Source organism: Schistocerca serialis, chromosome 3 (assembly GCF_023864345.2).
Source record: "Schistocerca serialis cubense isolate TAMUIC-IGC-003099 chromosome 3, iqSchSeri2.2, whole genome shotgun sequence".
NCBI lineage: Eukaryota > Metazoa > Arthropoda > Insecta > Orthoptera > Acrididae > Schistocerca > Schistocerca serialis.
Genome location: NC_064640.1, coordinates 895,728,368 through 895,756,210, shown reverse-complemented (window position 1 = coordinate 895,756,210; position 27,843 = coordinate 895,728,368). Strand labels below are relative to the sequence as shown.

Sequence of the window (27,843 nt, the reverse complement as noted above, 5' to 3'; positions counted from 1 at the left end):
ACATCAGATGTGCATTCGACCAGTCAGTTGTGAGCTGGCAGTGGACGCGCAACAGTAGTGCATCAACGTTGCTTCGCCAGAAATCACAATGCAGCAACATCGCTAAATTGAGTGTTCAAGACATTCTCCAGAATGTTTTGATTAAGAGAAAATGTGGTAAGTTTGTCCCGTACACCTAGACTCCCGAACGAAAACAACGAGGTGTGGACGTTGCCGTGACTTGATTGAAAAGCAAAACGCTCTGCATTCTTTTCTGTAAAAAATAATCACGGGTGACAAGACTTTGTGTTACAAGTACTAACCTACCATAAAACGACCAAGTGCACAAATTACGTTAAAGCCTATGTAATGAGTGAGTTGAAAAACATCACCGGCTGGTCCCGGTGGGGGTTCGAGTCCTCCCTCGGGCATGGGTGTGTGTGTGTTTGTCCTTAGGATAATTTAGGTTAAGTAGGGTGTAAGCTTAGGGACTGATGACCTTAGCAGTTACGTCCCATAAGATAAAAATAAAAAATAAAACATCCCAAATGAGGGCCTTTCTAAGTTTCACATGGTTGTATGAACGTTCGAGAACAATCGTTATACTAACTGAGCCGTTCAGGCGCGACTCACGACACGCTCCTAGCATGTGGTTAAGTCATTTTTCCGCAGTGCCCTTTCTCGTGGGAGTACTAATCCCGGTAGGCATACCTGGTAAGGACTATGTAGAAAACCTGAAGTATTAAAACCACTATCTTAACTTTTCTCTATGTCTTGTTATCCCAGTCTCGAACATTTTGGATAGCGACGTACACTCATTAGCAATTGAATTACACACAGCTGACGTGATGACGAGAGAGCGCAACTAACACCATGGATGGTTTGCTGAACTTGTTCATAACTTCCTTAAAAAATTTCGAAACGTAGATTATTTTTCGAGCGTTGTGACAGGTGATGAAACCTAGTTCCATCATTGTGAGCCTGATACGAAGCACTCGAGAATGGAATGACAGTGTCTTTGGGCAGCTGAAACGGACTTCTGCAAAGAGATTTCTTAAACTTGCACAACAGTAGGAAAAATGTGTTGCAACGTTATAGAGTCTATATTGAAAAGTGACAGAAAAATGCATAGATTAAAACTATGTGCATGGTTTATCCGAAAAGCAAAAATTGGTACGCATCTTCTGTATGGACCTCGGACTTATTAATTTCTTGTTGCGGTTACATCACAATTGTTACCTTCTGCCACAGACGGAGAATTCAGCATTATTCTAATGTAGTTACAATACAAGACTGTAATATAGATACTACGGATGAAAAGACAGAAACGCTCTTCTTTTCTTAAAAAGATCGTGAAATTGGTTACAGTATTCTCATAGTACATTAAACTCATACTGCTGCTGGTTTATTCTTTTTAAGGAGAGAGCGTGGCCGATACGAGCACGTCTTCGCCTGACATGGTTGGCCCTGTTTCTCCGTGCGCGAAGGGCACTGCTGAAATAGCCAGGCAGTCACCGAGTCCCGCCCTGAGAGACAGGTAAGCCATTCCTTTCTATAGCACTTTCTAATACACACTCTCACCTAGTAATATGCTTACTGATAGCAGAGTGCTATTTAATTGAAGATGCTAATGTATATTTGCTTCCCCTGTGTACAAGTAAGACCCTCCTCACAGATAATATGGTTTATAATATTCGTATAATCAAGAAAAATTATATACGCTTACCCTACAAAACATGCCACCTCCTTATAAGTGCTCATTAGTCACTCTAGAGCATTGTAAATAGTGTCGGCCAAGTGCTTGGCCAAGAGAAAACTACCGTTACCATTAAAATTGCTACACCAAGAAGAAGTGCCGATGATAAACGGGTATTCATTGGACAAATATATTATACTAGAAATTGCATGTGATTACATTTTCACGCAATTTGGCTGCATAGATCTTGAGAAATCAGTACCCAGAACAACCACCTCTGGCCGTAATAACGGCCTTGATACGCCTGGGCATTGAGTCAAACAGAGCTTGGATGGCGTGTACAGGTACAGGTGCCCATGCAGCTTCAACACGATACCATAGTTCATCAAGAGTAGTGACTGGCGTATTGTGACGAGCCAGTTGCTCGGTCACCATTTACCAGACGTTTTCAATTGGTGAGAGATCTGGAGAATGTGCTGGCCAGGGCAGCAGTCGAACATTTTCTGTATCCAGAAATGCCCGTGCAGGACCTGCAACGTGCGATCGTGCATTATCCTGCTGAAATGTAGGGTTTCACAGAGATCGAATGAAGGGTAGAGCCACAGGTCGTAACACGTCTGAAATGTAACGTCCACTGTTCAAAGTGCCGTCAATGCGAACAAGACGTGACCGAGACGTGTAACCAATGGCACTCCATACCATCACGCCGGGTGATACGCCAGTACGGCGAAGACGAATACACGCTTCCAATGTGCGTTCACCGCGATGTCGCCAAACACGGATGTGACCATCATGATGCTGTAAACAGAACCTGGATTCATCCGAAAAAATGACGTTTTGCCATTCGTGCACCCAGGTTCGTCGTTGAGTACACCATCGCAGGCGCTCCTGTCTGTGATGCAGCGTCAAGGGTAACCGCAACCATGGTCTCCTAGCTGATAGTCCATGCTGCTGCAAACGTCGTCGAACTGTTCGTGCAGATGGTTGTTGACTTGCAAACGTCCCCATCTGTTGACTCAGGGATCGAGACGTGGCTGCCCGATCCGTTACAGCCATGCGGATAAGATGCCTGTCATCTCGACTTCTAGTGATACGAGGCCGTTGGGATCCAGCACGGCGTTCTGTATTACCCTCCTGAAACCACCGATTCCATATTGTGCTAACAGTCATTGGATCTCGACCAACGCGAGCAGCAATATCAAGATACGATAAATCGCAATCGAGATGGGCTACAATCCGACCTTTATCAAAGTCGGAAACGTGATGGTACGCATTTCTCCTCCTTACACGAGGCATCACAACAACGTTTCACCAGGCAACACCGATCAACTGCTGTTTGTGTATGAGAAATCGGTTGGAAACTTTCCTCATGTCAGCACGTTGTAGGTGTCGCTACTGGCGCCAACCTTATGTGAATGCTCTGAAAAGCTAATCATCTGCACATCACAGCATCTTCTTCCCGTCGGTTAAATTTCGCGTCTGTAGCACGTTATCTTCGTGGTGTAGCAATTTTAATGGCCAGTAGTGTACTTACACTGACGGGACAAAGGTCACGGGATACCTCTTGATACCGTATCGCACACCCTTTCGCCTGGTGTAGAGCAGCAACTCGACGTGGATGGACTCAACAAGTCGTTCGAAGCCCCCTACAGAAATACTGAGCCATGCTGCCTGTATAACTGTCCATAACTGCGGAAGTGTTACCGGTGTAGGACGTTGGGCACAAGCTGACGTCACGATTATGCCCTATAAATGTTCGATGAGGTTCATATCGGGCGATCTGGCTGGCCAATTGATTCGCTCAAATTGTCCAGAATGTTCTTCAAACCAGCCACGAACAATTCTGGCCTGGTGACAGAGCGAATTGTGATCCGTTAAAATACCATCGTTATTTGGGAACGTAAATTCCACGAATGGCTGTAAATGGTCTCCAAGCAGCTGAAAATAACCATTTTCAGTCAATTATCGGTTCAGTTGGACAAGAGGACTCAGTCCATTCCAGCTAAACACAGCCCACAGCACTGTGGAGCCACCCTTAGCTTGCGCTGTGCCTTGTTGACAACTTGGGCTCATGGCTTCGTGGGGTCTGCGCCACACTCGAACCCTACCATCAGCTCTTACCAACTGATACAGGGATTCATCTGACCGGCTACGGTTTTACAGTCGTCTAGGGTCCAACTGATATTATCACGAGTCCAGGAGTGGCGCTGCAAACGGTGTCGTGCTGTTAGCAAAGGCACTCGCGTCGGTCTTCTGCTGCCATATCCCATTAACGACAAATTTCGCCGCACTAACGGATACGTTCGTCGTACGTTCGATGTTGATTTCTGAGGTTATTTTCGCAATGATGGTTGCCTGGTGGAACTGGCAAGTCTACGCAAACGCCGCTGCTGTCGGTCGTTAAGTGAAGGCCATCGGCTATTGCGTTGCCCGTGGTAAGCGGTAATGCCCGGAATCTGGTTTTCTCGGCACACTCTTGACACTGTGGGTTTTGGAATATTGAATTCCCTAACGATCTCTGATATGCAATGCCCCATGCATCTAACTCCAACTATCATTTCTAAGATATTCCATTTAAACCTAACATGCCGACATGCCGAATTACCGAGGGGGAGGGGGTGTTTTAACCCTTAACATTGAAATGGGAAAAAACGAAGTAAAACATATTGCATCATTTGGATCCCACTAAATACCTGTTAACTTTAATCTAGACCTGGAAATGTTCCCTTGTTAGTTCTACAGCTTCCCCTGTCTCTGTCCATCTCTCCCTCCCCCTTTCTTTGTCTGTCTCCTCCTCCTTCCCCCTATCTGTCCATCTTCTCCTCCTCCCTCTCTCTCCATCTCGTCCTGCCCCCTCTCTCTCACCCCCCCTTTCAGTCCATCACCTTCTCTCTCTTTTCTCTATCCATCATCTCCCCGCCTCTCTCTCTCCATCTCCTCCTTCTCGTTTTCTATATCCATTTCCTCCCAACCCTCTGTCCATCTCCTCTACCCCCTCTCTCTGACATTGAGCGTTGTTTACTGTTTATTCTTATCATAGACCAATAAGCCATAAATACAACTTTCCTGTTCGCTAATAACATTTCATATGGTATATTTTCGAAATTTCAGAGAAATCGGTCAAGAACTTTCGGAAATTAATAATTTTGAACAAACCAACATTTACATTTTTATAATGTTTCTCGTTTTATTATATATGTATGACATATACACCAAATGGCGTTCCAATAGGTATATGAAAACACGTGAGTATTAAATTTCAAAGCAATCTATGAAGAACTTTCGGAGGTTTGAGATTTTGAAGAAACGAACATGTACATTCGTACTTACAAAGAAACTGTAGATGTTCTTAATCGGATAGTTTTTGACCTATCGATTGCACTGAAATTTGGTATACTCGCGTGTTTTTATTTACCTATTTTCTTATATATATATATATATATATATATATATATATATATATATATATATATATATATATATATTCGCATTACAAACTTCTAGGACTTGTAGAGGGGAGTGAGTACATAATATTTTGAATACCAGCCCAGGTTCGGAAACGAACACGCTTCAATTCAGATGTTTACCTCATTCACTTCTGCTTGAGGTATTGAATTAGGAGTGATGCAGTACAATTATTACTTAACAATTCGCGAGAAAACATAACGAAACATCCATTTATCGCTGAAGCATATTTGTTTGTATTAAAACTTAAACATTACGGGTTTTACATTATTCAAAAACAAAAAGAACCCAGCATATTGTACGTACATAACAGCACTGATACATTACAACAGGGGCTCGATGTGGCGACCACCAACGTTGTTTCGTTATGTTTCCTTTCAAATTGTTAACTAGTAATTGTACTGCGTCACGTCTAATTCAATTCTTCAAGTAGAACTGGATGAGTTAAACATCTTAATTGAAAACGTCGCTACTCTCTCCTCTCTACAAGTTTTAGAAGTTTGTAACTGGAACTTCCGAACATCCTACATATAACATGTGTTAAAGAAATAGGTACCTAAAAGCACGTCTGTAGTAGAATGGAACGTTTGTCAAAATTTCAAAGCAATCGGTCAAGAACTTTCTGACAAGGGCCACTCCCCATCGCACTCCCCTCAGATTTAGTGGTAAAGTGGCCCAGTCGACAGCCCTTCAAAAACTGGACACAGATCAAGCGTGAAAACAAGAAGAAGGTGTACTGAACTGTGAAAAAAGAAGCTAAATAGGAACAGTGAACGGTCGAACCTCATGATATGCAACGTCGAGAGAACTGCAAGAATCACGGCGTCGTGGTTGTGTGGTCACGGTGTTGGACTGCAAAGCGGGGGAGCCGTGTTCAAATCTTCCTCGTGCCCCCCCCCCTGTTATTCACAAAATTTTGAACTTTGTGTTCGGTCATTGACGCGTCTTTTCTCTTTCTGTGGTCCTGGCAATTGTCATGCTATATATTGGCTATAGAATATAAGTCATGTGATAAGAATATATTACCATCGCAAATAAATGTGATGAATAGTGAGAGCAGGAGAGATGCCGCGTAGACCTCTTACAGAGAGGAAAACAACAAATAAACGGGTGTAAACTCTGTTACAAAAAGGAATTAAAAAGTCAAAAGTTCCGAAGGGAAAGCAAGACTCATGACATGTGGTACTTGCGGCTGATCGCGGCGGAGGTTCGAGTTCTCCCTCGGGCATGGGTGTGCGTGTTTGTCCTTAGGATAATTCCGGTTAAGTAGTGTGTAAGCTTAGGGACTGATGACCTTAGTAGTTAAGTCCCATAAGATTTCACACACATTTGAACATTTTTTTTGTGGTATCTGTGTAGAACAAATAGGAGGTACGTACGTCTGGAACTCGCTTACTTACACCACGCTGTTGCAAACGGACGTTACACCACGAGACAGACACAAACCTGAATACAGCTAACAGACGCGTCGATGACCGGACGGACAATTCCTAATTTTGTGGGAAAAAAAGTGTGGTACAAGGGAAATTTGAACACGGATCTTCCCCTTCCTAGTCCAATACCGTGACCATATAAACCACAACGCCACGGCTATTCGAATGCGCTCGATGTTGCACATATTGAGCTTGGACCACTCACTGTTTAGATTTTGCTTCTTGTTTCACAGTTCAGTACACCTTCTTCCTGAATGAGATTTTTACTCTGCAGCGGAGTATGCGCTGATATGAAACTTCCTGGCAGATTAAAACTGTGTGCCGGGCCGAGACTCGAACTCGGGACTTTTGCCTTTCTCGGGCAAGTGCTCTACCAACTGAGCTACCCAAGCACGACTCACGAGTTCGAGTCTCGATCCGGCACGCTGTTTTAATCTGCCAGGAAGTTTCATATCAGCGCACACTCCGCTGCAGAGTGAAAATCTCATTCTGGAAACATCCCCCAGGCTGTGGCTCAGCCATGTCTCCGCAATATCCTTCCTTTCAGGAGTGCTAGTTCTGCAAGGTTCGCAGGAGAGCTTCTGTAAAGCCTGGAAGGTAGGAGACGAGATACTGGCAGAAGTAAAGCTGTGGGGACGGGGTGTGAGTCGTGATTGGGTAGCTCAGTTGGTAGAGCACTTGCCCGCGAAAGGCAAAGGTCCCGAGTTCGAGTCTCGGTCCGGCACACAGTTTTAATCTGCCAGGAAGTTTCACACTTTCTGCCTGTTTTCGTGCTTGATCTATGTTCAACTTTTGAGGGGCTATCCACTGGACCATCTTACCACTAAATCTGACGGGGGGAGGGGGTTGTGATTGAGAATTCCCCTTGTGAGATAAACAATTTTGAACACACGAACGTTAAGACTTTTATTTATGTAGATTGACGGACAGAGTTTCATTTCCTCCTCATATATTGCCCATATCTAGTTCTGGTTCTCTGGAAGAAGCTGTAATACAGAGAAGAGTGTATTTTCAGCCGGCCAGAGTGGACGAGCGGATCTAGGCGCTTCAGTCTGGAACCGCACGACCGTTACGGTCACAGGTTCGAATCCTGCCTCGGGCATGGATGTGTGTGACGTCCTTAGGTTAGTTAGGTATGAGTAGTTCTAAGTTCTAGGGGACTGATGACCTCAGAAGTTAAGTCCCATAGTGCTCAGAGCCATTTGAACATTTTTTTTTGTATTTTCAGGACCTCTCCCGACTCCGCTTTGCCAGAGGCGTCGAGGTCAGTGGCGGAGCCGTTGAAGGAAGAGGATCCCGAGGAAGCACGAATAGCGAGCCAGGGCGAAGGTGGCGACAATAGCGTGTTCGACGGCGGCGGCAGGACGGCGACACCGGCTGGGGGCGGCGGCGGCGGCGGCGGTGGGGGCGGTGGTGTGGGAGGCGGCGGCAGCGGGGGCGGCTCGGGCAGCGGCGGCAGCGGAGGCGGCGAAGAGCAACCGGCGCGGCCCGCCGTCATCCAGCACTCGCCCGCCTTCTGGATGGCGGCCGCCGGCGTGGGCGTGTGCCGCATCAACGGCGTGCGGCCCGAGCTGATCGGCGGCGGGCTCGTGCGCTTCCCGCCGCACCACCCGCACCCGCAGCCACAGCCGTCTCCGCAGTACCACCAGCTGACGCCGCAGCAGCCGACGATCGGCCCGACTGAAATGAAGCCGCCGTCGCGAGTGATGGCCGGATCGTCGGCGACGCCCAACGTGCTACGGCCGCCCCCGACTGTCATAATGGGCGAAGCCGGAGGCGTGCGGACGATGATCTGGTCGCAGCCCGCCGCGACGGTCGTCGAGTCTCTGCAGCACCAGCCGCAGCAGCAGCAGCAGCAACAGCAGCAGCACCCGCAGCAGCCGCCGCACCAGCAGCTCGTGGCGGCCGCGTCCACGTCGGGCTGGTCCACGTCCAGCTCGTCGACGTCGAGCGGCAACAGCGAGGAGTCGTCGGCGGCGCAGATGCTGCTCAACCTGGGCCAGGAGCAGCAGCCGCTGGCGCAGGCGCCGCCGCAGCAGCCGGCGCAGCACTTCCCGCCGCAGGTGCGGCCGTTCGCGACGCCGCTCAACATGGAGCGGCTGTGGGCGGGCGACCTGACGCAGCTGCCGTCGGCGCTGCAGCAGGCGCACGCGCTCAACCTGACGGCGGCCGCCGGCTCCGGCGCGAGCTGGCCCGCCGCGCCACCCCGGGCCTCCGACGAGGAGTCGAAGTTCGTGCTGGGCATGCACCACCACCAGCACCAGCACCAGCAGCCGCAGGCGCAGGCGCACCCGCCGCTGCCGCCCGCGCAGCACCACGACGACCAGGAGGACGAGGAGCAGCCCATGATCTGCATGATCTGCGAGGACAAGGCCACCGGCCTGCATTACGGAATCATCACCTGCGAAGGGTAACATTCTCATTATATATATTTCCTATTCTTCGCCGTAGGCCGGTATTTTTGTTGTTGTTGTGGTCTTCAGTCCTGAGACTGGTTTGATGCAGCTCTCCATGCTACTCTATCCTGTGCAAGCTTCTTCATCTCCCAGTACCTACTGGAGCCTACATCCTTCTGAATCTGCTTAGTGTATTCATCTCTTGGTCTCCCTCTACGACTTTTACCCTCCACGCTGCCCTCCAATACTAAATTGGTGATCCCTTGATGCCTCAGAACAAGTCCTGCCAACCGGTCCCTTCTTCTAGTCAAGTTGTGCCACAAACTCCTCTTCTCCCCAATTATATTCAATACCTCCTCATTAGTAATGTGATCTACCCATCTAATCTTCAGCATTCTTCTGTAGCACCACATTTCGAAAGCTTCTATTCTCTTCTTGTCTAAACTATTTATCGTCCACGTTTCACTTCCATACATGGCTACTCTCCATACAAATACACTCCTGGAAATTGAAATAAGAACACCGTGAATTCATTGTCCCAGGAAGGGGAAACTTTATTGACACATTCCTGGGGTCAGATACATCACATGATCACACTGACAGAACCACAGGCGCATAGACACAGGCAACAGAGCATGCACAATGTCGGCACTAGTACAGTGTATATCCACCTTTCGCAGCAATGCAGGCTGCTATTCTCCCATGGAGACGATCGTAGAGATGCTGGATGTAGTCCTGTGGAACGGCTTGCCATGCCATTTCCACCTGGCGCCTCAGTTGGACCAGCGTTCGTGCTGGACGTGCAGACCGCGTGAGACGACGCTTCATCCAGTCCCAAACATGCTCAATGGGGGACAGATCCGGAGATCTTGCTGGCCAGGGTAATTGACTTACACCTTCTAGAGCACGTTGGGTGGCACGGGATACATGCGGACGTGCATTGTCCTGTTGGAACAGCAAGTTCCCTTGCCAGTCTAGGAATGGTAGAACGATGGGTTCGATGACGGTTTGGATGTACCGTGCACTATTCAGTGTCCCCTCGACGATCACCAGTGGTGTACGGCCAGTGTAGGAGATCGCTCCCCACACCATGATGCCGGGTGTTGGCCCTGTGTGCCTCGGTCGTATGCAGTCCTGATTGTGGCGCTCACCTGCACGGCGCCAAACACGCATACGACCATCATTGGCACCAAGGCAGAAGCGACTCTCATCGCTGAAGACGACACGTCTCCATTCGTCCCTCCATTCACGCCTGTCGCGACACCACTGGAGGCGGGCTGCACGATGTTGGCGCGTGAGCGGAAGACGGCCTAACGGTGTGCGGGACCGTAGCCCAGCTTCATGGAGACGGTTGCGAATGGTCCTCGCCGATACCCCAGGAGCAACAGTGTCCCTAATTTGCTGGGAAGTGGCGGTGCGGTCCCCTACGGCACTGCGTAGGATCCTACGGTCTTGGCGTGCATCCGTGCGTCGCTGCGGTCCGGTCCCAGGTCGACGGGCACGTGCACCTTCCGTCGACCACTGGCGACAACATCGGTGTACTGTGGAGACCTCACGCCCCACGTGTTGAGCAATTCGGCGGTACGTCCACCCGGCCTCCCGCATGCCCACTATACGCCCTCGCTCAAAGTCCGTCAACTGCACATACGGTTCACGTCCACGCTGTCGCGGCATGCTACCAGTGTTAAAGACTGCGATGGAGCTCCGTATGCCACGGCAAACTGGCTGACACTGACGGCGGCGGTGCACAAATGCTGCGCAGCTAGCGCCATTCGACGGCCAACACCGCGGTTCCTGGTGTGTCCGCTGTGCCGTGCGTGTGATCATTGCTTGTACAGCCCTCTCGCAGTGTCCGGAGCAAGTATGGTGGGTCTGACACACCGGTGTCAATGTGTTCTTTTTTCCATTTCCAGGAGTGTATTTTCAGAAATGACTTCCTGACGCTTAAATCTATACTCGATGTTAACAAATTCTTCTCCAGAAACGCTTTCCTTGCCATTGCCAGTCTACATTTTATATCCTCTCTACTTCGACCATCATCATTTTTTTTTCTCTCCAAATAGCAAAACACATTTACTACTTTTAAGCTTCGCGCAGCATCATCTGATTTAATTTGACTGCAGTCCATTATCCTCGTTTTGCTTTTGTTGATGTTCATCTTACATCCTCCTTTCAAGACACTGTCCATTCCGCTCAACTGCTCTTCCAAGTCCTTTGCTGTCTCTGACAGAATTACAATGTCATCGGCGAACCTCAAAGTTTTTATTTCTTCTCCATGGATTTTAATGCCTACTCCGAATTTTTCTTTTGTTTCCTTTACTGCTTGCTCAATATACAAATTGAATAACATTGGGGAGAGGCTACAACCCTGTCTCACTCCATTCCCAACCACTGCTTCCCTTTCATGCCCCTCGACTCTTATAACTGCCATCTGCTTTCTGTACAAATTGTAAATAGCTTTTCGCTCCCTGTATTTTACCCCTGCCACCTTTAGAATTTGAAAGAGAATATTCCAGTCAACATTGTCAATAGCTTTCTCTAAGTCTACAAATGCTAGAAACGTAGGTTTGCCTTTCCTTAATCTTTCTTCTAAGATAAGTCGCAGGGTCAGTATTGCCTCACGTGTTCCAAGATTTCTACGGAATCCAAACTGATCTTCCTCGAGGTCGGCTTCTACCAGTTTTTCCATTCGTCTGTAAAGAATTCGCGTTAGTATTTTGCAGCTGTGACTTATTAAAGTGATAGTTCGGTAATTTTCACATCTGTCAACACCTGCTTTCTTTGGGATTGGAATTATTATATTCTTCTTGAAGTCTGAGGGTATTTCGCCTATCTGATACATCTTGCTCACCAGATGGTAGAGTTTTGTGATGACGGGCTCTCCCAAGGCCGTCAGTAGTTCTAATGGAATGTTGTCTACTCCCGGGGCCTTGTTTCGACTCAGGTCTTTCAGTGCTCTGTCAAACTCTTCACCCAGTATCATTTCTCGCATTTCATCTTGATCTACATCCTCTTCCATTTCCATAATATTGTCCTCAAGAACATCGCCCCTGTATAGACCCTCTATATACTCCTTCCACCTTTCTGCTTTCCCTTCTTTGCTTAGAACTGGGTTTCCATCCGAGCTCTTGATAGTCATGCAAAGTGGTTCTCTTTTCTCCAAAGGTCTCTTTAATTTTCCTGTAGGCAGTATCTATCTTACCCCCAGTGAGTTAAGCCTCTACATCCTTACGTTTGTCCTCTAGCCATCCCTGCTTAGCCATTTTGCACTTCCTGTCGATCTTTGTCAAAAATCTTTGTCAAAGATATTTGATGGTGTAATAGGGAAATTTGTCAAATGTCGTCCAATATTTGATCAAATCTAGGACCTCTCTGTAGATTTGATCAAAGAAGTCGCTAGTCTTCTGTTCACTGCAATGTGACATGTTACCACGTGCAGCGTTCTGTCGTCTGTAGTGTTTTTATAAACATTGGCGGTAAATACAATTGGTGTCTGCCGACAACTACAAAATTAATAGAGATTTATGAAGCTGCTGAGGCGCTTTACAACGTGAGGCACCCTGAATACAAAAATAGATTAAGAAGATTGTTGACCTGACCTGACCTAACCTAACTAACATAACATAACCCTCTCCTGTAGCAAGGAATCGGAGTGTTACAGTGAGCCTGTCTTCTGCGGATGTAGCAGTTCTTAAGTGAATATTGTGCTTTGTGATATGAGGATACACTTCACTGAGCACATACAGAAATGTATGCTCATCCATTCTTAAGTAATTGATGTACGTCTTGACGTCCTCCACTATAAGCTCACGCAACAAGTTTTGTTGAATGCTTTTATCGTGTCGTGGTAAAACCCACGGCTTCACCCTGGTACGTTTCCTTTTTTCCCCTGCTTCTCTTCCGCATGCGCACACACTGCAATTGTGGTACATGCAACTGCTGTGGTTAATAACAAGTTCTTGTTGTCAGCCATGTTGAACTTTGACGAAAAATATGACAGTGTAATACCCCTTCTAGCGCTACGTCAAAGATCTTTGTCAAATATATTTGACGGAATATTTGATCACATCTTTGATCAAATCTTTGACAAAGAAATTTGATAGTGTAATACCGGCCTAATATTGTTTCCCGCTTCTCGACCCCAGCCTCGGTACGGTACACTTCTTAAATGGACACGGAACTTATACCACTCACTTAAGTCGCATTAGTCTGGGACAGATATGTGCACGTGCGACGAAAAAGGCTCCCCACAACACACCGTCTTCTCTGTGGGCAATACGCAAACAGTAGACATACGATGCACTTACACTACAAATAAACACATATACACAGCAATAAGAGGAATCGGTCCCTGCAGTTTGTCGGTTTTATTAATGTTGACCCTGTATATGGCTTCTCGGACAACAGTACACTTTCGGTGTAGATATAATGAGAAGGTCTATCTGTTCCAAAATGCTAGTGTCACGTCTGCCATTGTTGTAAGTGAGACAAATGTATTTCTAGTAGCTATAAAATAGGGGAAACAAAGTTTTGAGCAACATTTTTTGCTACACACTAAGAAAAAAATATGATATTCACTGAAGTTGGAAAGGAGTGTGACTGCTAAAGCGTTTGATTAATGTTATAGTCAGATGTGCAATCGAACTAGTAGGTGGATATTAGTGATAAATTTTGTGATTGCATCATTCCAAGGTAATCAAATCGATCAGTATTTTGAAGTTTCTTCAGCTTGTGACAAACAAGCGTAATCTTGGAACAAACAGCCGACAGCGCGCATTCGCTTTCATTCCCTTTATGTAATAAGATACGAATGTCAACGGGACATTTGGTTACCAAATAAGCGTTAAAATTGCAAAGAAGTGAGTGCTGTCCACACATAGCAATGACATGCATTAGACGCATGAACTACAGTGCGCTTAAGGCACAACTTGATTAATTTTCAGGTGGTTTTGTACAAGTTGCACGTGTACATGCGTGTGTAACCTGAATCCTCACTGTATCTCTACAACACCTTTGAAGCTGTTGTACTTGGCCCAACGATAAAATATGTGAAATATGAACCCAACAAAATCCTGCCAAGTACAGCAAATTATGTTTTATGGAATGGGGAGTGTTATTCTAAAGAATAAGTGACACTGGATGTTGTACAGCAAGCTGAAGAAACAGACGTTTTCATAATTGCAGGCTTACAATTTGACAGTGTGCGTACAACTCTCGAAATGGCAACAACACCAATGTACAGAGGGCGATGCCGTGACGACAAAACAATCTGTCAAGGATGGCGAAGAAGTATTAAAGAAATAAAATATGGAACCTCAGTCGAGAAACCCCTCAGTTAACTGTCGTCAGCCATAGTGTTTACTGTCACCTCAAACAACCAATTGGTAAGTAGGCAACACTTCTGCGTATTACTTCAGAAAGTACGTTCCACGTGTAAGTACATTACGCAAAAAGACCGGCGCATTGTCAGAAGAGGGCAAATGTTCCGAATTTCCTGCACACATAGATCTGCTGCGGTACGGATGAACAGATACATTACACGGTCGGAGTGAAATTCCACACAACTGTAAATGTACTCCAAAGCTGAACACAGAGCGGTACTATTCTCGATGGCAAAATGTCTAAATTACACAAAGTGTCGCCGTGAAATTCTGACGGTATATCGACCAAATGCAATGTGACGTTCAGCCGTAGTGCAGAGGTGCCAGCAATTTTACAAAGATCGCCTAGACGTGGTTGATGCTGATCGGGAAGTCCAGATTTGGCACCATGTCATTTCCATCTTTATGGCAAGTTGAAAGAATACATGGGGAAAGAGCTGTTCTAACGACTAGGACGTCCCCATAGATGTTCTCGAATGAATCCGTAACCAAGGAGCGGATTTCTACTGTCGGGGAACTGAACGATTGGTACAATGTTCCGACCGCTGTTTACAGAGACTTGGTGGCTACGGTAAAAAATAGTGTTTATGTATCTGTGTCACTATGAGGTCCAGTGCAGCTTTCAATAAAAGTTACTTGGTCTGCCATGATAATGTATAACTTACTTTTTGAAGTCCCCCTGCAACAAATAAGGGTTGATTGCAAGTATACTCTCCAGAGACGGACAAGAGGAATCGTGTTAATACACACATCCAAAAAAAAAAAAAAGGTTTCCTTCATCTCGGTTTCGAGAGTTCCTTAACCTAATAGAGATCAACATAAATATCATTTCCGCCCTTTTCATTGCTCATGAAAACCACACATTGCATGTTACACCACCATACAGCGAGACCTTCAGAGGTAGTGATCCAGATTACTGTATACACCGGTACCTCTAATACCCAGTAACAAGCCCTCCTGCAGTGATCCATGCCTGTATTCGTCGTGGCATACTATCCTGTATTCGTCGTGGCATACTATCCACAAGTTCATCAAGGCACTGTTGGTCCAGATTGTCCCACTCCTCACTGGCGATTCGGCGTAGATTCCTCAGAGTGGTTAGTGGGTCACGTCGTCCATAAACAGCCCTTTTCAATCCATCCCAGGCATGTTCGATAGGGTTCATGTCTGGCCACTCTAGTTGAGCGATTACGTTATCCTGAAGGAAGTCATTCACAAGATGTGCACGATGGAGGCGCGAATTGTCGTTCATGAAGACGAATGCCTCGCCAATGTGGTTGGACTATTGGTCGGAGGATGGCATTCACGTATAATACAGCCATTACAGCGCCTTCCATGAAAACCAGCGGCGTACGTCGGCCACACATATTGCCACCCCAAACCATCAGGGAACCTCCACCTTGCTGCACCTGCTGGACAGTGTGTCTAAAGCGTTCAGCCTGATCGGTTGCCTCCAGAAAAGTCTCCGACGATTGTCTGGTTGAAGGTATATGCGACATTCATCGGTGAAGAGAACGTGATGCCAATCCTGAGCGGTCCATTCGGCATGTTAATGTTGTTGGGCCCATCTGTGCCGCGCTCCATGGTATCGTGGTTGCAAAGATGGACCTCGCCATATTTTGTATATTGCAGTATATTACTTCTTCGCTGTCACCTCCGTGATCGAAGCCACTGGAGTACACTAATGACGAGGAGGAGGAGGTCGATTCGAAGGACATCAGGTGCCCATCACGGCCGTGAAAGAAATCTTCATCGGCAGTATTTATTTAGCGGGTGATGAGGTACCAAAAATTCTAAACCTTTCTGCAGTATCTCACTGAGGACATGCGACATCGTCAACGGTGCGCTGTTATTCGAATGAGGCATTAAACTTCGCGACTCCATTCTTACTGTTTGAGGGTAGTAGACTACGTACTGGCACCGTCTTCCACTCCATCTCTGCTTTGGATTCCATGTTCATCAATAACAACGCAAACACAACACTAAACAGCGCAAAGTCGCACACAGTCGTCCACATGGTACAAATACATAATTTATAATTTGTTAACATGCAGGCAGCGAGAAAAATCCAGCTCCATAAGGGCATTGTCTACGAAGCATTTATCAGTACGACATCTGAATGACAAAGCCAGCCAGAATCGTGCTACGGTAGGTTACTGAACACATCTCAAATATCATTAACCACTTGCTCAGCATTCACAAACCACCTCCTCATAATACAGAATGCCGTATTCTGTGCGTTGACATCTGGAGCATGTACTACCACCCGCGCTCAACTACGTTTACAAACCACTGAACTAACAGTTATTTCTTCTCAGCGGTGGGTCGATATGCTATACAATGGGCAGTTAAAATCTTAAAATCGAGACTATTCTCGTGTTTATTCTGTTGTATAAGTATAATGAACATTACAAGTCCCCTGACACCGAATCTTCGAGGCGAATAACTTGACAATATTAACTGCTCCCGGCAGGCCATCGCCCTCTATGTCACATATATTTCAGACCAGCAAATTGTTAATATGACTTCTTTTCCTGAAAGAGCTTTAAATACTCAAAATAGTCGGAAACATAGGCGTAAGACACAGAAAGAAAAACACAGTAACATTGAGTTTAGAAAACAACAAAATACCTTGTAAAATCAATGAAGATACGAAACATGGAGGGAGATACGTGAGCACAATAGTGCAGCACATTAAAGTAAATTAGCCATTTCTCGGCATAAACTTGCAGATGCTTGTAAATACCATAGTATCAGTAACATGACGGTAGGAAATGGACTGATAATGTGCATCTCTGAAGGACAGGCGCAAAGTAGTTTCCGAAGATGTGCAAAACACAAATAACTTTAACGATGATATTTACTGTAACTTCCACTATTTTCTATATACACGGTCTAGTCACATTAATGAGACGATATGTCAAATGCATGAACTGCAGTGCGAACGTGCAGGAAAGAGTGTCAGTGTGGTTCTGGAAGGTACCGGCAGGGATGTGAAGCCATTCCGACTCCAGCACTTAGTTTCTCGGCTGAGGTTCCGTGGCGCGAATAGCCCAATCGAGGTGGCTCCACAGATTCTCGATTGGGTTTAAATCCGGCGAGTTTGGCGGTCAGGGGAGTACAGTACCCTCAAACTAGTGCTCTTCAAACCACGCACGTACACTGTGAGCTATGTGATATGTTGCATTGTTCTGCTGGTAGATGCCATAGTGCTGAGGAAAAAAACCAACTGCATGTAGGGCTGGACATGTTTCCCAAGGATAGGTGCATACTTGTGTTGATCCACTGTGCCTTTCAGAATGACGAAATCACTCAGTGGATGCCACGAAAACATTCTCCACACCGTAATGCTCGCTCCTCCGGCTTGTACCCTTCCGACAGTTGTTGCAGAGATTGTGCTTCCAGACGTTTCACGCCTTACACGCCAACAACCATCTGTCCAATGGAGCATCAAACTTGATAAATTTGGAAAGGCCACCTGTCATCCCTCAGTGGACCTCCAGTTACGGTATTGTCGTGCAAATTCCAGCCTTCGTCGCCGATCAACAACAGTCAGCTCGGGTGATTGAAGCAGGCACCTACTGCGGAGGCACATATGCAACAACGTTCTCTGAACGGTCGCCGAGAAGACACTGTTGGTAGCCCCTTGGTTCATATGGGCGGTTCGTTGCTCAAAAATTGCATGCCTATCCCCCCCGTACCCATCTCTGCAGTCGTCGTTCACTTCAGTGATCTATCGCTCGTGTGCCCCAGTTGCCTTGGCACGACTTTTGGGTAGCGCCATTTTGCGCTGCACGGTATACTTTTATCACGGTGGCACGCGAACAGTCTACAAACTTAGGTGTTTCGGAAATGCTTCCACCCTAGGTCCGGAAGCCTGTGGTCATGCCCTTTCGGACTTCAGATAAATTGCTCTGTTTCCGCCGACACGCTTTATACACCCTCCGGCACTAGTGCTGCGACTGCCGTCTGTGGGCGGTTATTGCACGTTGACGCCGAACATAGGCGGTGGTCATAATGTGACTGGACTGTGTGACTGCCTCTATTCATCATAGTATGGGACAAGCTGATGTATACAATGGTTGCAAAATTTCACACGCTGTATTGATAACCAGCTGGCATTACTTTATTGCACTCAACAATCGCTTGGGTAGCGCAAGTGGTGTCCTCCGTCAACTGTGATGTTCATCTCCTTTACTCTTCATCGTGAACAATCTCGCATCCAGAATGGAACGTTCGTAACCACCTTCGAACCATTAATCTACTCGTTAGTTCCTCCCTATAATCGTTCTCATTTTACGGTTAATGTTTGGCGCTGTCATTTATCGTAATACGTACTCAAAGGACAAATCAACAACTCACGGTCCGAATTGCACATGTGACGGCCCTTGATCTCAATTAATTTTTTAAACACCTGTCGATCTTCATATTTGGCTCGCAACTAACAGCAATTTATGTACATTCCTTCTCTCAATAAGCCCTTTACGTGGCATGTGCGCAAAATCAAAACTGCTACGCAGTGTTGTTCGGAAATACCAGCGGCATCCACTTTCCGTATGACACAAGGTGAACGTGGAGACCCGTGTGTTATACGCCCTGGAGCGCTGCAAAAGTTTCCTGAAATTGTAATTAAGTCAACGAGAAGAACGTTTGCGACACATCCACTTTGTTTAATCTGTGTGTCATCTTTGGGAGACTGAGTACATAGAAGAATCTGTATGATTTGCCACCTTTTTTTGTGTTCTTGAAAGTGTTTCCAACAGTTGTTCAGTGGTATTAAATGAGCAACTACGAAACACACTGTTTCTCCAAAGAACAGCTGTATGCAAAATTTAGAATTCCAGCTTTCGATGAAAACTGAAAAATCAAAATAATGAAGCTTCAAACGCTGCATATACGTTGTCATGTCTTCCGAATTTTGCTACGGTGCTTAGTGGAAAACGACTGATGTTACTGCTTATGGAATTTGATGTGTCTGCATTATTTTTCATTTGGGCTGTAAAGGTTCCTGGAAACGCTGGTGAACAGCAGTCGTCTGACACATTTGCGCGCTCATTTTTTCCTGGCATACATCTCTTGGGTATTACAGACGCAATTACTAGGGTCTATAATCGTAGGGATTGTGAGAAGTGCTCTTTGCGTACAAGACTGGGATTTATTCTCGTGATGTGCTGATTCACTGGTAAAACAGGGAAAAAACTGTTTCAGCCCTCATCATGTAGAAAACAACCCGAAGAAAGTACTCGAGACATTTCCCATGCCATGTGCTCCTACGGCACACACGTCGGAGCCCATTATCTCAGCTGAGTGTGCACCGTGAAGCGGGAGATTTGAAAATGATCTGATCCTCAAAATATTAGGCCATCTGGAGAATAAACAGTAGGTGCTGTGCAACAAAGAAGGCTTCCATATTTTGTGCCCTTGAGGGATACATAATAATTTAACGCCGATCATTGTAACCCAGCATTTCGAGTACCACAGAATGTCATCACATGGGTTTATTACAATCTCCATAATGATGAAACATGTACGTTATTCCTTCTCTTTAATGAGCTTTTGGGGTCATTTCCTTCCCTGTACTCAAGTGACACCAATACTAAAGGAATGAAATTTGGAGTAATACGCTGAATTACAGACCCGTATAGCTAACATCAATTTGCAGTAGCATTCTGGAACATTTACTGTGCCCAGACATTATGAATTTCCCCGAAGGAAACAATTTATTAACAAACAGCCAACACGGATTCAGAAGATGTCGTTCTTGCGAAGCACAACTAGCTCTTTATTCTCACGGAGGAACGAGTGCTATTGACAGGGGATGTCAAATTGATTCCATATTTTTAGACTTCCAGGAGGCTTTTGACATCGTCCCCCCCCCCCCCTCCCCCCACCCCAAGCGACTTCTAATCAAATTACCTGCCTATTGAGTACCGTCTTAGTTGTACGACTGGTCAGAAAGGTCCTATCAGAAAAGTCACAGTTCGTAATAACTGACGGAAAGTCATCGAGTAAAACAGAAATATTATCTGGCGTTCCCCAAGGAAGTGTTACAGGCTCTCTGCTGTGTTTCACCTGCATAAACGATTTAGGAGACAAGCTGAGCAGTCAAATTAGATGCGCCTGCCCTTTACAGTGTTGTAAGGTCATACGATGATCAAAACCAAATGCAAAATAATTTAGACTAGGGATCTGTATGCTGCAAAAAGTGGCAATTGACTCTAAAAAATAAAAAGTGTAAAGTCATCCACATCAGCCCTAAAAAATATCGGTTACACGATAAATCACTCAAATCTAAAGGCTGTCAATTTAACTAAATACTTAGGGAATACAGTTACAATAAGTTGAATTGGAATGAACGCATAGATAATGTTGTGGGGAAAGCAAACACTGTGATTTATTGACAGAACACAGAAAATGCAACGGGTCTACTTAAGAGCCTGCTTACACTACGGTTGTCGGACCTCTTCTGGAATACTGCTGTGCGGTGTGGAATCCGTCCTATTGACGCAGGACATCGCTAAAAGCCCAAAGCAGGGCCTTTCGTTTTGTATTATCGCAAAATACGGGAGAATGTGCCGCGTATATGATACACGAATTGGGGTGGCAATCATTAAAATAAAGGTGTTTTTCGTTGCCTAGGGTCTTCTCGTGAAATTTCAGTGGCCTACTTTCTCCTCAGAGTGTGAAAATATTTCGCTGGCGCCCACGCAGTGAGAAATGCTCATCATAAAAATAAGAGAAATCAGAGCTCGAACAGAAAGATTTGTGTTCGTTTTTCCCGCGCGCTGTTCGAGAGTGGAACGGTGGAAAAGTAGCTTGCTGGTGATTCGAAGAACCCTCTGCCAGGCACTTAATTGTGAACTGCAGAGTAATCATGTATATGTAAGATGTGTACGATTTGAGTCGTGTTCCCAGTCTTTCCTAAATGTCACTTGTCTTGCGTGCTGGAAGGAAGAGCGAAAAGGCGCCATAATAGAGCATTCGCTAGCTTACGATAGAGTACCGACACAGATTACGGCACCAGCATATATTCCATCTAGGTATTTTAACATGACTACCACGGCGGAGCCTAACGCCTGACGCCATCACTATGCGTGCACCAAACAACGTGTTACAGGCATGCAACTGGGCACTTTACTGCCACTATGTGGACTGTCACTGTTATCAAATGGTTTGGTGGTGGTTTGTCTCATACGACTTAACATATATCACGGAATTTGTATACTACCTCCTCCTGTGTTATACGCGCAAAATAAGTTGACAATCGGCTCGGTAGCTAATGGGACTGACTGTACACGGGAAATGCCTTTACAGAGGCTCCCATCAGCTGCAGCAGCTAGTGTCAACTTAGTTTGCGCCTGTAGTACCTATGATTTCTGGGTTCTAAAACTGCAGTTTATGAAAAAGTAGGACTTGAATTTATGGGCAGTCGTTGAAAGTGCTGTACAGTGCATTATAGTGGCTAAACATCCATTCCTCACTCTCGCAGCATGACTTCAATACTAGGATTCAAAATCCCATCAGTGTCAAAGTCATCAGTTATAGAAACTCTCTTAGAACTTGACACTGTTTTATCATCTGCAAAAACTTTTTTCACCTCTTTTTGATTACCACACTACACCTTGCAGAGGTCATTTTACACTATAGCAGAGTTCTTGAACCACAGTTTACAGTATATATTCCCAGATCCTTATTTGTGATCGTGTCTATTTATTAATGTAAATATATTCATTTTTCCGTAATAGATTTTCTGTAATATTCATTTCTGTGGTAATATTTATTTATCTGCAAAACTTATTTTTCTGTAAGAGAACCTAAGTTGTAGATACTTTAATATTAAGCTGATTGGTACTATTTACACATTATTAGATATTACTACAGTCTGTAACTATGGAAAAAAAAAATCTTGTAAAAATAACAAGTTCCATATCTTGTGATATTTTCACAAGATAAATCACCAGAACATGAAATAAGTAAACAATCAGGTGTGTGTGTGTGTGTGTGTGTGTGTGTGTGTGTGTGTGTGTGTGTGTGTGTGTGTCCAGTACTTTTACCTCAGAGGATAGAAACTATTTCTACAATTAAACATACTATTTCAGGAATTATATTTCTTATATGGTATTTTGCACTCCATTCCAAAATTAATTCCTCTTTCACCATACAACTAAAACATTTAGATTTTGTTTCAAACACTTGCTGTTCATAAGACTGTGATAATTTCTGTACTGTCTTTTATTGCCAACTCACCTATTATTTAAATTCGTACATTCACTCAGAAAACTTTACTTATTTCTTCTTTTTTTATATATATAGGTGCAAAGGCTTCTTCAAGCGCACAGTTCAAAATCGTCGAGTGTATACATGTGTTGCTGATGGAAACTGTGAGATCACGAAGGCACAAAGAAACCGCTGTCAGTACTGTCGCTTCAAGAAATGCATTGAGCAGGGTATGGTGTTGCAAGGTTGGTCTCCCAAAAAGTTTTATTTCAGCAACTGCATCCAATACCTCATTCCTACAAGATAAAACCATAATTCTTCAATGAATTAATTTCATTCTACAAAAATGTAAGAAAAGAAATCCATTTTGAGAAAAACAGAACCAATAGTTATTACATGCATAGGGGTGATCTTTTCAGTTAAATATAAGACAATCAACTACACTGGTATTATTAAAAATTGTGCATACATCCAAAACCATCAATTTTGTTAAAATTAACTGCAATTGTGTCAGGATATCTGGTAAGCTACGATCATACATGTAAGCTCTTGGTGAAAACTCTGTCATCACAAGGGAATGGCTGAGTCTGTTTCTTCAGCATTCAGTGTGACTGGTGCTTACATTTTGAAAGCAACTAACTTCATCTCCAACACCTTTGTGGGAACTGAAATCTGGATTACGGTACTTACTTCTAAGTCTTACCAATTTTTAACACATACCAACACTTCCATTTCCATGTTCATATCAAATTTGGTTTTTGGCACTCACCTTGTAATTCTGTCAAAATATCTTTTTTATGAAAGAATTAAATGTAGTTAACTCCAAGCTGACTGATGCTCTTTTGTTCTCCGTTAGCTGTTCGAGAGGACCGGATGCCAGGAGGTCGCAATTCTGGAGCGGTGTATAACTTGTATAAGGTATAGGTAGAAAGAGCCTCATTTAAACTGATATCCAGCTATAGAATTAAACTATGTAGCTCAAAAGCCACTAAAACATTACTTTAAAATATGTACTTTAGAAACATTATTGTAGCCACAATGAATTACTCTGTATGACATGCTATTTTCAGTCATAGATATATAAACAACTGTTAATTGCATCACCACTGCCATCTTCATTGTATGTATAAAATGCTAATTTTCCACTGCAGAGGATTACTGTAGCAGATTCAAATGGGTTATGTTTAAATGTGCTGCCTTATGTAAATGTGACAAAGGTTTTCTTGTAAATAAGTAGATAGAAATACATCAATTTTATGATCCTAATAAATTTTTTTCATATTTCTTGCTTGGAATGGCCTTGACTATATACTCTTCATTTACCTAAAATACTGGGAGTGCATGTCATGTACACATTTACAGCATCTCATCTTCTGTACGAAATAAACTTGATTGATTAGTTTTAGACACTGTATATAAATAACAGACACATTCTATCTACATGGGTTTGGGTAAACTATTAAGTTATATGTAACACTACTGCCCACTCCTTGGTTCATAACAGCTGATTATTATACTGTACATCTATATTTTGTATTCTATTCTTAAACTGCATTTTCTGAAGACCCTTCAGCTGTAACTGGCAATGTGTTTCTATCACTTGTTGATCCAATTCAGTCATGTAAATCTGAACCGGATTTCAGCAAAACATCACATTTGCTTACCTTAAACTTTGTTCCAATCCTTTTCACAGTATCTTATGATTGTCATTAGACTGATTTTTACATGTTCCTACAGCGGATATCTAAATGGAGCAATTCTGGCACATGTGCCATTCTCTGTAGACATACATAGTATGTACCTACTAATTTGGAGCAACAATAGTAAAAGTTGTACAGGCAATCTAAGTAATATAAATCAGCTACATGGCTAAGACTATTTCTTTTCAGAACATAGTAGTGTGCCATATATATGCTCTTAATGGAAGGGAAGGTTCGAAAAGCTGCATAGTTGATAGTATTAACTGCACCTTGTCTCTGACATTTATGTTACTTCACCATTCATATTCACTGATGAAGGTACACAGCAATTAGGGCACTGTACTCGCATTTGGAGAAATGGAGTTAAAAATCAATGTATGGTCAATAAGATTCAGGTTTCCTGTGGTTTACCTGTATCTTCAATTAAAGAAAATGTCTGGATGATCTCTTTAAAGAGGACACAGAACAATTCCAACCCCATTCCTGTTCAGTTGTAGCTTGTATTCTATCCCACTGCCAACTCCAGACCCTGCGACATTAAAACCAAAGCACGTACACTGAAAGTTGTTTCTCCTTTCTTGTTGCAGCAGCACATATCCAATACAAAAATCAGACACCTTGTTTTCAATTTTAATTACATTGTCAGAAGAATATAAACAGTAAGATTGTTATACTCGAATATTATTGTTCATTAACAATTCCAACAGGAAACTTCAAAACTCAACAATCCACTAGCAAAACAAAAAGTAGAATAGCTATGCAATATTTTTATATTTGGGCTAGGAAGGCACACAGAAAAGGCCGCGGATCATAATTCAGTGGGCATACAATAAAATGCGTCCTCCCATGGGTTAAATTGATAGCCTCCAAATAGGTTGACAAGTTCATAGCTTTTAATAAACTACCAATTCGTAATTTTCTTCCAACTCTAAACCACTTGACTTCCTGGAAATGCCGAAATTGCTTTTTCTCATTCTTTTCTCTCCATGTACAGCATCTGTAACACCATATTATTAAATGTAACATTGTTCCTGCCAAGGCTGGCAGTGATTCAGTGATTACTGGAAAGGCTTTTTTTTTAGTTTTTTTTATTGCAAGTTGCAATATACGATAACTAGTTTCAATCGGTGATGTCCGACTTCTGCAGACTGCTATAACATAATATGATAATACAATTTTACGTTGTCGCATTTGATTACTGAAATCTGAAAATGGTCATCACTGACTGAAACCACTATTTTTATGAACTATCCCCTAAAAATACAAAAGGAAACAGCTATTACTAACATCTCAATTAAGTATGCATGGATTGTCTGCAATTTGGTGCTCGTTATTGGAACAATACAGATCCGCAGACTAAGGTGAAAAAGACTGCACTTAATGGTCAAAACGAGTAATTTCACAATTTTTCAATCTGTATTCTGACCATGTGGTGAAAACCATTCTACTAGGCCAATTTTTGCAGTCCAAGTGAACAAACTCGAGTAACTTCTGAATCAGTTTCACGAGGGAAATTCTTAATGTCAATAGGTTCCAAGGAGTAAAACTTCCTGTAATTCTGATTACAGACTAAAAAGAAGTAGTCTCAATTATTAAGTTTCCAACGTTTACCTTTCAGAGTTCATAAGAAGCTACACAGATGGGAGTTATCATTGCAACAAATCGTTTGCTCCCATAACTGTCCCCACACCCTCCACCCAACAGTTGCCCCTTCTCACGTCCTGTCACCCACTCCCAAATTCACATACCTGCATCACCGTCAGCATGCGCTGCTCCCCACCGGCTCTGACAACCGTGCATCATGTGCCTAGCCCATGCTCCTGCTGGCCCTCCCTCCCTCCCAAGTGCCATCCACCCCCACAGCTCTTCCTGCCTACAGTCACTCTCCTCCTCTCCCCACCCCAACCTGACGACCTCCACCACAGTATTTGTACTCTAGCTCAAAAAAAGGATTACTCCGAAAGCTAGCAGTTTTTCCTTTTTGTGTGTGCCTGTCGATGATGCAACACTCCTGCTTCTTCTTCTTCGTTTTTGCTCTTCGAGGTTAACAGAACAGGTTCACACATTCTCTGGCAGCTAAAAAGCTATGGATTATTGGTCTGAATGTCATATTTTGTTCCAGAGTAAGTGGAGAGGTTATAAAAATAGAACTTGGGGATATGGTGGATAGAAGAAACAAGTCCAGGTGGTCAATAGAGGGAGGTAAATAGAAGGGAACGGGGGATGAGAAACAGAGTTAATTCCCCCAAGAAAAGAAAGAACAGCAAAGTATTACAAGGGTAAGATACATTTAAAACTAACTTACACAGATAGTATGTAATTTAGAGAAGAGGCCTTTAATGCTAACTTGTGTAGACAAAACTGTCTGAATCACATACTCTTTCAGATCTCTCCTGGAATCACATTATGAAGTGAGCTGCCATTCAAGTAATTGTATAAAATGTTGATTACCCTATCATTTCTGTGTGATATATCTACGTTGCAGGCATAATATGACCTGACAATTGATGTTTAGTGCCACAAACATAAATCACTGTCTGTCATTTCTAAACCTCTGGCTATGCTACATATCAGTATGTCACCACATGTAAGGTGCAGTATCCACTCTTTTTTTTTTTTTTTTTTTTTTTTTTTACCAACTCACAATCAAACTGCAGCCTTCCCCAATAAAATAGACATCGGGCTACAGTACAAATCAGTCTGTCATAACAAACTAACTACATAACAGATGCAAAAGAAATGATATCAGTGTTCTGTTCATGCACATGACATCACATGCAATATCATCATTATGTTATGGGAAAGATGTCATCATATACCAGTAGGTTCAGACCATTCCTTCTCACTATGCCTGTAATGTTACACATCTGTGCTCATCATTAGAAGGTTTACTATCTTATCTGAGAGTAGCAACGATACGAGAACAGGAGCAATATTTGAGCTATAGGGACACAACATGCACACAACATTAGCAATTAGAATTAGAAAATTGGAGTTATCAGCTGTAAACCGAAAACAAGCAACATTTGAAAATTTTCATTCTGTTATCTTTCTCTCTCACTCTTTTTTATGTCCACTACTATCGGAAAATTGACAATAACAGGAGGTCTCCAACCAACCACTGTTGGAAATGGAAGTAAACATAAATACAAACTACCATCGAAAGAGTAAACATTCCCTGTACTTCAGCTTAGTACTGGAGCAAGACTGCATGAAATGGTTAAAAGCTCATTAGGGACAGACAAGAAAAAGCAGTAATTAAATCCAATAATTCTGTTTGAATCATTGCTTGCTTAAAGCAATAGTTTTAAATAATTATATCGTAATGAAACTACCATCTAGCAATGTTTCAGTATCAAGTCAAGTTTTGTGAACACTAGTATTTATAGTTTCCACTTTTGCTATCTTGGCACAAAATAAAAGAGCCACATTTTATTTATTAACTTTTGTAGTATCTGTTTCTATATGCAATGGAACTGTCTGAATCTTCAAAAAATTGCTATAACCATCATGGTAGTGTAAAAAAACTGGTAGAATAATATTTTTAATTACAAGCATATTCTATTTATTTCAACA

General features: G+C 43.7%; 1 protein-coding gene across 1 annotated transcript in view; it reads left to right on the top strand.

The window, feature by feature from the left end:
• Window positions 1-27,843, top strand: part of LOC126471302 (hormone receptor 4-like) — a 223,521-nt gene that overhangs the window by 148,323 nt on the left and 47,355 nt on the right. The window contains exons 3-7 of the mRNA XM_050099423.1: window positions 1,399-1,516; window positions 7,802-7,940; window positions 8,076-8,983; window positions 22,664-22,812; window positions 23,424-23,485. Of these exons, the coding sequence (XP_049955380.1) occupies window positions 1,399-1,516; window positions 7,802-7,940; window positions 8,076-8,983; window positions 22,664-22,812; window positions 23,424-23,485 (1,376 nt within the window). The remainder of the gene's footprint in view (window positions 1-1,398; window positions 1,517-7,801; window positions 7,941-8,075; window positions 8,984-22,663; window positions 22,813-23,423; window positions 23,486-27,843) is intronic.